This window comes from Phascolarctos cinereus, unplaced genomic scaffold (assembly GCF_003287225.1).
Source record: "Phascolarctos cinereus isolate Bilbo 61053 unplaced genomic scaffold, phaCin_HiC Scaffold_5;HRSCAF=322, whole genome shotgun sequence".
Classification (NCBI taxonomy): domain Eukaryota; kingdom Metazoa; phylum Chordata; class Mammalia; order Diprotodontia; family Phascolarctidae; genus Phascolarctos; species Phascolarctos cinereus.
The window spans coordinates 37,023,756-37,039,200 of NW_027555958.1; the positions used below are offsets into that span (position 1 = coordinate 37,023,756).

Sequence of the window (15,445 nt, forward strand, 5' to 3'; positions counted from 1 at the left end):
CAGATCCATGTTTTTATAAAAATAAACCTTCCGCCAGGCTTATCACAAAAATTGAGGGTTCTAAAGTGGGTTATCGACAACCTATGAAGGAAGAAAGGTACATTAAAAATTTTTTGACATAACCCTACTGCTGCTACTATCATTAAGAGTAACTGGTCCTTTACCTCTCCCCAGTTGCCTTTGGTCAACCTATAATTCCCTGGGATAAGTGGTTACAAAACCATTCGCTAATACTACTCGTTTTGATCCTTCTGTCCTTTTCTCATCTCTCTTGATTTGGATCTGGTCTGGTTGCTTATTTGGAAGCCTGCTACAGTGGCCTTTCATGCTTGTGTGGACTTTTCTGACAATGCTCTGTATACCCACCTGGACTTATATTCAGGTACTTTTCCGTATGCTAACTGACCTCTTGGTTGTGACTTTTTGCTATTCAGACCATCAATAAACATCAGATCTTACTGGTATGACTATAGAGCCAGGTCTTGATTAGTGTAAGTAATGAATTCTCTTGAAGTGGTTGCATTATTTGAATTTGTGCTACATATTTCCATTGGGATTGAACTAATTTCCATATTTTACATGATTATGTCTTCGAATATTGAGAATTCAAATATATGTGACCACTTTAGGAATTCATTATTCTCACTAATTAGGACTCAGCAGTATTACAGGTCTTAAAACCTGCTTCATCCTGCTACTAGCTGCCTAGGACCAAGTGTAATATAGATAGTCTGGAAATTCTCCTATAAAAATGCTCTAAAGACATCTCAAGATAATTTGGGATTAATTTGGGGATCTCATAGCTAATTAGCATACTGGTTTCATTTTGGTGGAAGGATCTATTGGCAATATTGTTAGTTTCTGAGACCATCTAATTTGATAAAATGGTTCATATTATTGATGACTTTTAAGTGGTATGTGAATTTTGCATTTTTAAAAGATGGCAGTATTTTTTCTTATGCATTACACTTAATAAATAATTTGTAGGTACTCCAAAAGCTTTTGTAAATTCCATCAGTTGCTCAGATGGAGCAAATTCTGGGATCGCTGAAACTGAAATAAGTAAACCTTGATGCTTCATCTGGAGGTATGATCCTTTATCATAAATGGACTGTGTGGTATTAGAGTATCCTGGTTCTGGTGCTGAAGTGAAGGGCAGATTGAGTTGGCTGAAGGCTTTGGGCCTCTGGAGCTTATTAGAATCAAATGCCCTTTTAAAGTAAGACTGTGATGGCAGTTTTTAAAATACATTTTGATTTAGTTTTTACATCACCTTTATTTCAAAATATATTGTCCCCCTCATTTGCCCAGTGAGTCGTCCCTTTTAGCACTTTTTTTAAAAGAAAAAAACAGTTCAGCAAAATCTTCCAACATGTCAATTCTATCTGATGGTGTAATCAGTATTCCATGCCCATAGTTCTCCATCTCTGCAAAGAGGAAAAACAAATGCATTTTCTTAGGTCTTCTCTGGGACCAAGCTTATTCATTATCATTATACGGCATCCAGCTGTTTTTTTGTTTGTTTTTTTCCTTTACCATTTTTGTCAGTTTGCATATAGTTTTCTTGCCTCTGCTTATTTCACTGTTCATAAGTTTTCCCTTGTTTCTCTCTCTGAATTGCTTGTGACTCAGTGATACTTCCATCACATTCAGGGACACAGTGAAGCCATTTGCCAATTGGTTCCAGTAAAAGTTGGCAGCCCTGAAGAAATGCTAGAAGTGTGCATGGCGGACTTGTTACAATTTTTGATCAAACATGAGTTTTTATGAGTTCATATAGAGTTGGTATTCCCAGCATTACTGCGGGTCATCTCAGTACCACAGGGGTGTGAATCATAGAATTAACATTCAGTGGTTCCCTCTGAGCCCTCAATGGCAGCTTTGTTCACCTCTGTTTTAAGACTTAAGACGCCAAGACCTAGGGAGACTGTGGCTTGTCCGAAGTCATCTTGGGAGGCAGTGGGGTATGATGAGGCACAGTGAGAAAAGTGCTGCATTTGGATTTACAGGATCTGGGGTTTGAAGCCTCTGTGACCTTGGGCAAGTAATTTAACTTCTTTGGGCTTCTGTTTTCTCATCGGCAAAGTGAGGAGGTAAACTGGATGACTTTTCTGGACCCCCCAGCTCTAGAACCACGATCCTACGGTAGAATGGATCTCTGAGGTCTTTGTTGTGCTCCCTGCCGTGTGTGCTGCAGTAAAAGCGTAGAAGAGAATAAAGAGGCCATAGAGACAGGCAGGAATGAGCTGACCCAGGAAAAGCTGCGAGGGCAGTAAATCTGACAACATGGCACAGTTCTCAAAGTGCTTACTGTGTACTGGGCACTGTGCTAAATGGTAGAGATGGGAAGAAAAATCAACAGTTCCTGTTCTTCAGACACTCAAAGTCTATTGGGGGAGACAACATGCAAACAAGTGTGTACAGACAGAATGTATACAGAATAAATTGGAGATCATCTCAGAGGGAAGAGGCTAAGGTTATGGAAGATTAGAAAAAACTTGAAAAAGGTGAGACTTTAACTGAGACTTGAAGGAAACCAGGAGGTAGAAATGAGAGAATTTCAGGCGTATTACAGGTCAGATAGATTGTCTTATTCAAGTACCATCAAGAAGGCCTGTGTCATTGAATCAAAGATTCCACAGAGAGGAGTAGGGTGTAAGAACACCGGAAAGGTAGGAAGGGGCTAGATTAATGAAGAGCTTTGAAAGCTAAACAGGATTTTATATTTTATCTAGAAGTAATAGGGAGCTACTAGAGTTTATTCAGTAAGGAAAGTGATAGACCTAATGACTTTGGGAAATCAGTTTGACAGCTGAGTGGAGGATGGACTAGAGTAGGGAGAGACTTGAAGGAGGGAGACCAACTAGTACAATATTGCAGTAGTTTAGGCGTAAAGCGATGAGTGCCTGTAGCAGGGTGGCGGCAGTGTTGGAGGAGAGAAGGGGACATATAGGAGAGAGATTACAAAGGTAGCCTTTGTAATTGTATTGGCCTCGACAACTGGTTGGATATGGTGGGGTGTGAGTGAGTAGTTGAGGTTGACAGTAACAGGAAAGTTAGGAAATGGAGGGTTTGGGTGGGAAAGATACAGGTTCAATTTTTGACCTTTGAATTTAAGATGTCTGCAGAACATCCAGTTTGCAGTGTCCATTAGGCATTTGGAGATGTAGGATTGTCGAATAGATCTGGGAATCATCTTTATAGATAAGATAATTAAATCCACAAGAGCTGATGAGATCACTAAAGAAAGTAGTATAAATAGAGAAGAGAGTCCAAGACAGAATTTTGGGGGACACCCACATTTGGGGGATGTGACGTGGATGAAGATCCAGCAAAGGAGACTGAGGAGTGGTCCAGTAGGTGGAAGGAGCACCAGGAAAGTGTCCTGAAAACCTAGAAAGAATAGAGTATCAAAGAGTAGCAGGTGATCGATAGTATCGATACTGCAGAGAGGTCAAGAAGGATGAGGATTGAGACAGTTCATTGGTAACTTTGGAGAGAGCGGTTTTGGTTGAATGATTAGGCTAAAAGCCAGACTACAGAGAATTAAGAGAGTGAGAGGAAAGGAAGTGGAGGCTGATTGTAGATGACCTTCTCAGGGAGTTATTCCCGCATGGGTGGGAGGAGAGATGATATAAAATAATAACTAGCCAGGATGCAGTAATCAAGGGATGGTTTTTTGAAGGTGGGAGAGATGTGAGTATGTTTGTAGGCATTAAGGAAACAGTAGGAAGCAGAGATTGAAGAGTATTGAGAGAGTAGGCTAATAGGGGGCAGTCTGCTGGAGAAGATGGGATCCAGTGGGATCTCTTGAGCATGTAGTGGGGTTTTACTTGGCAAGAAGGGCCACCTCTTCTTGTGAAAAAGAGGTGAAGGAGGAAATAGTAGCAGAATACATCTGAGTGATGCTGAGATGAGGAGTGTTGAAGGAGCTCTGGGCAAATGGCATCAATTTTTTCATTGAAATGTGAGGCAGGGTTCTCAGTGGAGAAGATGGGGGGAAGAGAAGCTGTGGGAGTTTAAAGAGAGATTGAAAACTTATGAGGAGTGGGATAGCGAATTGATTAAGGAGGTATAAAAAGGATTGTCTTATTTTAGTGATGACTCAGTTTAGATTACGGGAGAGAAGGCACTGGATGATGAGAATAATCCAAGGCTGGGGTTTGGTAGGGCAAGACAGTCAAGGGACTCCAGAGAAGAGAACAGTGAAGAGTTGAGATGGGGAAGGGAAGAGATAGCAGGATTGATAGGCTGGAAGATAACTGAGGAATTGGAGGTCTCAGTGAGGATGAAGAGCAGGCTTTAGAGTTGCAAGGAGGAGGGATAGGTGCAATGACAACAGATTATGGTGTTATAAAGGAATTTCAGAGTTCATAAACATGCGTGTTCTTGGGTTTGAGTTTTGGCAAGATGTGGTAAATTGGGACCTGGAGTTTGATAGTTACCATGGATCTGGACTTGAAGTAATTATGACCAGAAAGTCATTTAGTGTGAGGACAGGGGTACATTAGTTCCACAAGTACAAATGGGAGCACAGAACCCAAGAGATAGCATCACTGCGTAGGTGGGTTATTGGATTCCAGGTATGCAGATGGAGCATATTCCAGTGATCAGTCAAGGCAAGAAGTAGTAAGTTCTTATCTCTAAAATGGTGCTAAAAATACTTATAATATGTTCCTCGCAGGGCACTTGTGAGGGTCAAGTGAAATAATGTACACAAAAAAACCAGGACTGTTTGTATGTTCAAGATAATTGAAGAATACTGATCTACAGAAAAAAATCAATAAAATAATTTTGAGGTCCTCTGATATATGTAGCCTTCTATATAATGTTTTCTAAGTAAAGTCCAACTTAATTACTTTAGTTGTTTTAAAGAAATGTAAAATGATCATTTAATCTTTTTTTAAAAATTAAGAATCTGAGATAAATTTTCAATAAGTGCAACAAATAATAATAATATACTTCAGTTCTATATGGCACTCATTTGAAAATTGTTGTTTGGTAGTTTCATTAGTGTTTGACTATGACTCCATTTGGAGTTTTCTCGGCAAAGATACTGGAGTGGTTTGCCATTTCCTTCTCCAGGTCATTTTACAGATAAGGAAACTAAGGCAAACAGAGTTAAGTGACTTACCCAGGGTCACACAACTAGTTAGTGTCAAAGGCCAGATTTGAACTCAAGAAAATTACTTTAGGCCCAACATTCTGTCCACTGCTCATAGTAAGAGGTATAAAGGAAGAGGGAGGTAAAAGTGTCAACCTTAATAAACAGTCCATTATATTATTGGTTACTGTGCCTAGTGTGAACTCTATGGTCTTAGTTCATATAAAGTAGTCTTCATACAAACCGCCACCCTTTTTTTGTCCCTAGAATTATAATTAGACCAGTAGTGCCCCACGGGCACTTCCTGAGCCAGTGAGTGAAACTCCCAATTTGGGTAGTGCATACAGAACTCACGCTAAAGAGAAAGATGTGGGTCATTCACAGCAGCAACAGTTACTAGATCAGATGAAGTGCTCTATAGCAGCAGTCTAAACTCAGGGCTACCACACTGGGTGGTTTTAGCAAAGTGGAGATGGTGACCAGTGGCGGGGGAAGATGGAGAGGGAAATCTACATGCTGTTTCTCACTTTCCCCAGCCTGCCTTTGGCACTGTCTGCATCCCATAGGCACTTTGTTTTTGAGTGAGTGGTCTGATTGCACAGCATCTCAAGTGCTGTGAGTACCAAAAGGTACCCGGTGAGCGATGACCCAAACAGGAGAAGGATGAGAAGAGGAAGGGAGGGAAGATGGGGAGAAAAAGACAGTTACAGGGTCTTGGTTCTTTTTTTTTTTTTTATCAAACCCTTTTGTTTAGTTAGGCAGTAGATATCAGATTGTTATCATTTATTATTTGAAATAGTTATTATCTCTTCATTAATTAGCAACTATTGAGATGTATTGAATTTTTTTCCCCCAAATATTAGGGCTTCAGGCTCTTCAAAGCACTCCTAAGAGGTCTTCTCTTGAGTTGCAGGGGAGCTGTGGCCAGAGGAAATGGAACTTAGGGCTGCAGCTGATCCATTGATGGAAGTTCCTGGCTCCTGATTATTGCGCGGCAAATCCCTGTGTGGAAACTGAAAAATCCTTTCCAGTCACTTACCCAGATGAGAGAAAAAGAGAATGAGTCAGGGAAGCCCGAGATCAAACACTCCCTCTGACAAATATTAGCTATGTGACCATGGGCAAATTTCAACCTTGTAATATCCCAATAACTTTTTTTTAGAAGTAAGTTTTTATTGATATCGTTTGTTTTTACATCATTATAATTTTAAATCTGAAAAAGTTGTGCAACATGTACAACAGCTTTGGACCTCCCACCTCTACGAAGTGGACCCCAGCAACTTGTAAAAATCTTATTTTGACATCACCTTTATTTCCAGATAGCTATCCTTTCCTATTACCTTGAAAACTGTCACTTGTAATAAATATTTTAAAAGAAGGGGAAAAAATAACAATTCATTAAACCCAACCTTAATCAATTTGTGCCTAACAGTACATGCTCACCCGTGGTCTTCTGCCTCTTAGGAAGAGATGAAGGTGAATTTTCTCTCCTCTGGGACCAAGTTTAGTCATTAAAATCATCCAGCATTCAATTTCCTTTTTTTTTTTAAATTCCATTTACATTGTTGTCAATGTGTTCTGTATTATTGTTTTCCTGGTTTTGCTTACTTCTCTTTGCATTATGTCATAGAAGTCTTCCCATTCTCCTCTGAAATCTGTTTTGCCATTCCATTCTATTTTAGTTCCCTGGTTGTTTAACCATTCTCTAGGAGATGGATATTTGCTTTGTTTCTAGTTCTTTGCTTCCTCACAAAGGGTCCTAGGAGGTTTAAGAGTAAAGTTACTAACCAGGTAGAGATCTGCCCCAGTGGAGGAAGTTCCCCCGAGTGAAATTACAGATCTTGAGTTGTAGTAACATTGGTTCAGCCAACAGACATTGAGCATCTTCTCTCTGAATGGCCCTGTACTGGGCATGCAGTGACAAAAATGAAACAGCCTTTGCCTTCAAAGGGCTTACATTCTAATGGTGGGGTACTGCTCATGGTCATACAGAGAAAACTGAGTATGCTCATTGCTACATTCCTCAGCTCTTCTGTATAAAGTACTTTCATAATGAATCTCATATTTAGCTATAGCAGTTATGTAATCAGAAAACTAAGGGTGTAGTAGCATAAATTTTAAAATAAGGTTCTGACTTGTAGGAGTCAGATTTTTTAATTTTTTAATTTCCAGAATAAGGAGTTTTGAAAATTATTGAGATTTTTTTTTTCAAATTAGGAGTTCTCTTCTTCCATGAAGCTTTCCCTGATTAATTATACTAGTCAGAAGTGATCCTTTATTCATCAGATAACATTTGCACTACTCTAGTTATTTGTAAACGTTGTACTTAGCATACTTCCTGGTACCTGTGTACCTGATCTCTTTCTTATCTATCTTAAAGCCTAACACAGTGCTCTGCAAACTTAGGTGCTTAATAAATGTTGAATTAAATTGAACTCCCAACTCTTCCCTTGTCCTCTAATTTTAAAAAAAATGCCCAGTTACTCTTAAGTCTTAAAAGTGTGCTGTAGATTACCGTGGTAATTTTGATTCTTTTTTTCTTCCTTGCATCCTATGTTTAAGGGACTGGAGTAAAAATAGGTGGATGTGACTAGGCTGTGTTTTCAAGAAGCTTTATAGTCAGGGAAGAGAAAAACAGGCATGCAAATAACTAGGATACAAAGGATACTCTGAGAAGTGCAACAGAAAAGTCTGGGCAAAGGGCAGTGAGAAATTTGAGGAGGGAGAGATCACTTTCACATGGAGGTTGGAAGTGTAATTAGAAAGACTTCATGGAGAGAGTGGAATCTCTGTTGGCCCTTGAAGGAAGGGAGGGACCTCCACAGATAGAAATTGAAAAGGAGTCCATAGTGAACAAGATGGTAGAGGCAACAGGTAAAGAATGAGGATGCAGAATAATCCAGTTTGGTTGAAATGCAGTATACATGAATGGGAGTGATACCTGTTAAGGCCGGAAAACTGTACTAGGATGAGAATAGAAGGCCTTGAATGCCAGGGTCAGGAGGTGATACTTTGTTTGGAAGGCAGTAGGGAGTCACTGAAGGATTTTGAATAGAGAGTGACATGATCAGAGTAGTAATCTGCTGAGCAGTGTGATAGATGATTTATAGAGCTTTTCTTTTCCTGGAAATAGTAAGATTGAATAGGAAGCTATTAAAATAGTTGAAGTGAGAAGAGATAAAGGCCTTAAGGAGGACGGTGGTGACTGTGGGGATGGATTATAGAGGACTAATTCTAGAGATCAGGTGAGCTGAGACTGGGAGGCCACTGAGTACCAAGAAAAGCATTCAACTCCTGATTTACAAGCTGCACAATTCATTTAACCTCTCTGGGCCCCAGTTCCCTTTTCTGTAAAATGAGGGAGTAGATTAGATAAATGCCTCCTAACTCACTTTCCAGCCCTAGTTCTTTGATCCTATGGAACATCAGACACCATTGTGAAATTATTAGCCTGGATGACTGAGAGGAGGGCAGATTTTGGGGGGAAGCAGAGGAGTTTAGTTTTGGATGTGCCAGAGGGATGTTGTTGTAGCAGGTAGTGAGGAGTACTGGGACTGAAGCTCAGATGAGAGGTTGGAGGCAGAGATGGAACTATTTAACAGTTGAAGCCATGAGAAAATGAAATCATAGAGAGAGACTATAGAGTGAAAAAAAAGGGGGGCTAAGGATAGAACCTTGGGGGTTGTATGGAGCAAGAAGGAGGAAGAGGGGCCAGCCAAAGGGACAGAAAGAGAGGTTCAAGTTGCTGAGCCCTGAGGGTGCTGGGGCATAGAGGTCAAGGGAGGGGAGAGAAGGAGGGGACTAAGTAGTACAGTGTCTAATGCTGAAGAGAAGTTAAGGAAGATGAAGCCATTGAATTCCATGTTAAGGAAGTCAGTAGTAAAGGGATGGTGAGGAGTTGGAGACAGCAAGTGGAGGAAGCCAGTATGCGTCATTTTCTAGAAGTGAGGCAGTAAGTGAAGAGCGGATAATAATTGCCAGGATAGTGAAGTCAAGGGAAAGGTGTTTTTGTTTTGTTTTTCAAAGAAAAGGGGGACTTGAGTAGGTGGAAAAGAATGAGCCACTAGAAAGGAGCAATGAAGAGGCATGTGCTAAATGAAGTATTTAATGGAGCAGAGTAGTGGAGAAGACACAGATGCAATCATAAGGTCAGTCAGTCATGTTCTAATATAAAATGGAAGCCCCTGGCTACCAGGCAGGGGCTGGAAAAGCCTCTTGCAGAAGGTGAAATTTGAGCTGAATCTTGGAGTCTTCAAGGATTGTAGAGGTAAAGGAGGTGAGAAGAGAGAGGATTCCGGACCTGAGGACAGCCAGTACAAATGAACAGTCAGGAGTGTCATTTGTGACATAGCAGGTTGCCCAGTGTAGCTGGATTGTATATACCTGTGGAGAGAAGTAGGTGTAAGAAGACTAGAAGGGTAGGTAGGGAAGGTCTACAAGTGGCAAACAGAGGATTTTCTATTTGATTCTGGAGGAAATAGGGAGTCACTGGAGTTTATTGTTTAGGGGGAGATGTGGTTAGGCCTGCACTTCAGCAAAATCACTTGGATAGCTGAGTAGAAGGTGGATTGGAATGGGAAGAGACTTGAAGCAAGGAGACTGGTTACTTTAGAAATCATCTAGTCCAACCCCTCATTTTACAGAGAAGGAAACTGAGGCCCACAGATATGCAGTGTCTTGTCAAAGAGACAGAGCTAGTATTTGAACCCACACCAGAGGTAATAAGGTGATGTAAGTATAGCTAAAAGGACTGATGGTAAGAAGGAAAGTGAATGAAGGGAAAGACCTAAGGCCAGATGAGGACATTGAAAGCGCTAGGGGAATGGGGCAGAGACTTGAGATTGTATGGAGTGAGACTGTCTGTCTGCCAAGGATAAGGGGAGCAGAAGGAGAGTTTGAGTTTGAGGAGATTTGGAAGAACATTTTCAGGTAATGTAATATAATTAAGAAATATTAGCGTGGTCATATGTTAGAAGAGCCAGTTTATATCAGTAAGTTTGTGGACCCGGTCAGTATGATTTATTTCCTCCCAAAATGTTTAGTGGCTCTAGAATTGGAGCAGAGGAAGTGGATGTAGCAGACTAGATAACCTGGTCTCTTTGCCTCGATGGAGCAACTTTGCTCTGCCAGCAGAGTCAAGAAGGCAAGAGGTGGTCAAGTTGAGGTAGGAAGGGAAGTTAGTATCAGGGCAGGGTAAATATAGACTAGAAGTATATGGAGAAATTAAAGGACCATAGATCACGAAGAGGGTAAAGAACAGGCATGGGGGGAATAAGGGAAGAGGAGAGGTAGAAGGGGAGGAGGTTGTGGTAAATAGAAGAATTTCGAGAATCTTAGAGTGAGTTCTGTAGAATTCTGTAGAATTAATAGACCTCTCTCTCTCTCTGAAAGTGTTATTTCCATGTAGCGCTTAAGTGCTCTATTCACGTAAGGATTTTTTTCTTTTCACAGCCAGAGTTGGGAAGACATCACTGATCATGTCTCTGGTTAGTGAAGAATTCCCAGAAGAGGTAAAGCATCCTGATTTTTCCTTTAATATTGTATTTCCGCAGAGATTAAACATTGCTCAGCTTTTGTCTAAGTTGAGATGAAATGAATATATTGAATTTTTTTCGGCTTGGGTTTATTTTGAGCTGTATGATTTTTTAAAGGGTGATGTTAACTCATAGATGGTTATATTTGAAGTATTGTAACTTTTAGTCTACTCCTTGTTAACTGGATGTAAAGTTTTGAGTAGACCACTTAACATCCTCTCAGCCTCAGTGTTTCCATTTGTCAGATGAGTATATTAATACCTGTCTTGCCTATCTGATGGGTTATTGTAAGGATCAGATAAAATAACGTCTGTAGAAATGTTAGAACATTTTAAGTATCAAAACAAATGTAGGAGGTAATGGTGTTAGTAATGATTTGTGTATTTTTTTTTCTAAAAAGTCTATGATGTAATCATTAGGGATACTCCTTTTATTGACGTAGATCTCAACCTCTCCACATCTTAGTAGATGGCTTTCATGAATTGCTGCAGTCAAAAATTTCATCATTTGTTAGCCAGCTGTTGGTGGTGTGCCTCACCCAACTTTGTGTTGGTCCTTTCATGATAGACACACAATACAACCCATTGGTAGACCTGAGTGTTTCTTTTGAAAATCCAGGGTTGCCTCCACGTCATGTGAAGAGGGCAATCATGTGTAGTTGTTTAAATTTAGTCTCTTGTCTCTAGTACCTCTAGCCAAACCTTTGTGTGGTTTGGGGAGGTAGGGGAAGCTGGCTGGGAGGGTGGTTCTGCATGCAGTCTCTTTTTGTTTCCCCTGCAAGCCCCCTAGAAGTCAGCACACATTTCAGCCTCAGCCCCTGCTACGCTTGCTGTAACATGTGCACTTTACTTTAAAGTTTGAGTTTTACTTTGTTGCTTTTTGTAATACCAAGTCACATGAGGTGTGATTGTTTAGTCATGAGCCACATTTTCATGTTTCCCTCAGAAGCAGTCACACTGATAGTCATATGTAGTATGTGAATGTCTTTTGAGATAATTGAACCTAGTGAGACTGTGTTCACATCTGGGATTTTAGTAATTGAAAGTGATATATGAGGGCATTTATCATTTGAAAGTAAAAAATCAAAGGCTTACGTATTTTTAAGCTGAATTGATGGACTTACTCTTGAGCACATAAACATACTGAGTCTTTGTGCAGATAATGTGGTTTGAGAGAGTATAGGCCTATCTACAGTTCATTTTGGGGATTCCTTACATCAGCACAACCCTTTATATGTATAATAAAATAAAGAGCTTTGAAAATGCTAATTCTTTGCTGTTCTCATATTAGTCCATATTCAAATGTAGCATCATAAGAAGTATTCTTATTATATATACATATCATAAATAAAAATAATCTTTATAAAAAACACATTTTGATAAGTGCGTCTTAGGTAGATTTGCCATCTCTGGTAAAACCTAAAAATAAGAATTGACCCTGGGCAAGTCTCTTACTTTTCCCAGCTTGTTTCTTCATCTGTAAAAAGAGGGACTTGGCATTGATGGTGCCAGAGTCCCTTTAGCTCTAATTCAGTGGTTCTTTGAAAATGCAGCTGTGATGTTGCCTATTAGCATACCTGTAAAATGGGCTAACAGATCCCAGCACTTATGAACAGACTTTGATTCTTTTTCTCTGAATGTTTTCTTTTTCAATGTTTGTTTGCAAACTGAGGTCCCTCCACGGGCAGAAGAAATCACCATTCCAGCTGATGTTACACCTGAGAGAGTTCCAACGCACATAGTTGATTACTCAGGTAATGGATGTACTGTCAGTAAAACTTTGTGGTGGTTTTCTGTATACTACTAACTGAGCGACTAATTAAGGGAGTGCTGTTGTAGGCCCTGTGCAGGCTCCCTTCCTTTTAGAAACAGATGCTCCTTTGATCTCCTCCATTTGTCAGCTTGAAGGACAATAAATAAGTGCTGAGTTGAAATTCAGATTAAGACTTTGCTCCTTAGAGTGTTTACAAAATAAAGTCCCGAAGTTTGTCACGCTTTCTGGTATTGTATACGATGAATGCCACGGATTAGGAAAAGGACCAAATTTGAGCCTTGGTTCAGAATTCGTTACTTTACTAACCTGCTTCCCAATTGATATTATGGCATTTGCACCAACTTAAAATCACATGTTTGCATTTTTACCTGAAATTTTGAAATTTTGTGTATATCACTGCTCCCTTTTAGTCATTTTGCCACTTGCCTTTGTGCTGGTTTCCATGCTTCAGAACCATTCCTGTGACTGTATTAGGAATACCAATACCATGGTTAAAATTTCTTAAACTCATTTACCTAAATTCTTATTAACATCTTTATTTTATGTGGCAGCTTTATGTCTCTGGGGCTCATTTTTTCCCTCTTCCAGTAGAGAAGTGATAAGGATTTGAGTGGATTGACAGTAGAGGAAAATATTCCCTAATCTTGAGTCCAGAACTTTGAAATCAGTTGGCCTTTAACAGTCCCAAAGAGGTGGTTGATGTGATCAGTTTTTCTGTGTGAACAGCAGCCAGTATCCTAAAGATAAAGTTAATTAAGGTTATTTTGACTTCTTTATGTTTATGGGGAATGAACAACTGGATTTGGAGTAGGATAGCTGGGTTTAAATCTTGGGTCTACTTCTTACTCTCTGTGTGATCTTGGGCAAGTTAACCCACCTGGGCTTGGGTTTCTTTCTCTTTAATATGAAAAGTTTGGACTAGATATATTCAAAGGTCCATTCCAACTCTAAAATCCATTATCTTAGTATTTGGAATTCTAGAGTTATACTCATTCCTTCTCTGGTCTTCTGGAAAGGATATAAAATGAAAGGACAGGCCTGTGGTCTCTAAGGTCTCTTGTCACTCTAAGGATCTTGTAGCTCTTCTAGTGGTCTGTGGCACTAATTTAACGTTCAACATATGATTAACTCAGTATGTAAAAATTAAGAGGCAGGGTGGCTTGGATAGAGGGCTGCCCTGGGGAGCTGAGAAGCTCTGAGTTGAAGACCTGCTACCTGGGTGACCATGGCCAAGTAACTTTATTCTTTCTGTGTCTCAGGCACCTCACTAAGACTGAGGTGTAGATAAATGCCCAATCTGCATCAGTGGAGGGAGTTTCTAGACCAGGAATTTACCACACTGATGAAATCAAAGGTCCAGATTAGGGAGAAAAAGGGAATAGTGTTGAGGAGAATATTTAAAATATAGTGGAGCCCTTTTGTAGTACTGGTATTGGGCAGAGGAAACACTCTTTTGTAGCCCAGTGGCTTTTTCTTAGTCTTTTTACTGTCCAGTGGGACAGTAGTTTGACCTATGACCGTCCCATATCCAAGTATGAAGAATGTAGTTTTACTTATTTACCACCACTTGCAGGCTCCATCTGCCTACACTCCTAGAATCCAGAGTTGGTATGGACTTCAGAGGTCACAGATTGCAGCCTCCAGGAAGCATCTCCAACAAGTGGTTTTGGACATCCGTTGTGACCCCAGGGAGGACATAAGAGGGGATACCTTGTTGCTTAGAACCTTTGGGTCACTGTGAGGCTCCATTCTTACTTCTGGTTCCCTGTGCCTGTAGTTTAGACTTAGGTTTTAGATCCTGACCTTTTTTTTGTTCAGGTTCTTTGACCTTGCCTCCTGACGAGTCCCCTTCATCTGGCTCCAGACTGCTTGTTTCTTACCCTGGCTTCCTGACCTCTGTGGCCTGTCTTTTCTGGGCTCTGGATTTCATGGTCATTTAGCCCCATAGTATCTACCTGCTCTTGCTTTCCTCAATTATTTCTTGTACTTTGGACCACTTGTTTATTTAAAGCTATAGCATCTACTTGCCCCTTCCTACCTTTGCTGCCTCCCTTGAATTTGACATATTATCCCTCTGTTTAATAATATTTGCTAACCCATCTGTCTGAGCGAATTCACTGCCCTGGCTTCCTCTGCCCTTCCTTGTCCTATTGTTTGTTTCCTAACCTAATGCCATGTAATAATGAACTGGGACAAGGGTGGGGAACCTGTGGCCTTGAGGCCACATGTGGCCCTCTAGGTCTTCAGATGTGGCCCTTTGAATCCAAACTTCACAGAACAAATCCCCTTAATAAAAGAATTTGTTCTGTGAAACTTGGACATAGTCAAAAGGCCGCACACAAGGACCTAGAAGGCCACACACGTGTGGCCTTGAGGCTGCAGGTTCCCCACCCCTGAATTGGGATCATGCAGTTTGGTATACTCAGTAGTGCTAATGAAAAAGAATAAATTATTCATCATTCATTTTTTTCCATGGAAGTTAACATCTCTGTCACTTGTAGAAGCAGAACAAAGTGATGAACAGCTTCATCATGAGATCTCCCAGGTAAGTCGGGATGCGGTCAGACACAGTCATGTTGGTATCTGTGTGTGTGTTTGTGGGGAGGGTAAGTAATGACTTGGGTCAGTGGGCCTGTCTTTCTCATCTTGGTTTTCTGTTCCCTGGCTTTCCCCCCCAGTACTCCGTTGTAATAGCTGACTTTAATATGGGACAATTAGAAATCTGTATTTAACTGAGCCTTTAAGAACTTCATCATCCCCTCAGATCAGTATGTACCTAAGGTTTCTACCACTTTTTGAATCTGGTTTTTTTATTCTTTTCTCCATTAGCCCCGTTGCATTAGGGTATAGAATTATTGCTGTTTACGTTTTGTTTTAATTTAAAGGAGATTACTAATGTATTCATTTTTCTCCTAGGCAAATGTTATCTGCATAGTCTATGCTGTTAACAACAAGCATTCTATTGATAAGGTATGTGTGTATGAAGTTTTTGGTGGACATTGTGCTGTGGCCTGGATTTGATTTAAGTAGTACT

General features: G+C 40.3%; 1 protein-coding gene across 3 annotated transcripts in view; it reads left to right on the forward strand.

Annotated features, from left to right (window-relative positions):
- Nucleotides 1–15,445, forward strand: part of RHOT1 (ras homolog family member T1) — a 69,379-nt gene that overhangs the window by 9,260 nt on the left and 44,674 nt on the right. For all 3 annotated transcript variants that reach the window (XM_020963201.2, XM_020963202.2, XM_020963203.2), the window contains exons 2-5: nt 10,556–10,614; nt 12,310–12,391; nt 14,913–14,956; nt 15,328–15,381. In XM_020963201.2, the coding sequence (XP_020818860.1) occupies nt 10,556–10,614; nt 12,310–12,391; nt 14,913–14,956; nt 15,328–15,381 (239 nt within the window). The remainder of the gene's footprint in view (nt 1–10,555; nt 10,615–12,309; nt 12,392–14,912; nt 14,957–15,327; nt 15,382–15,445) is intronic.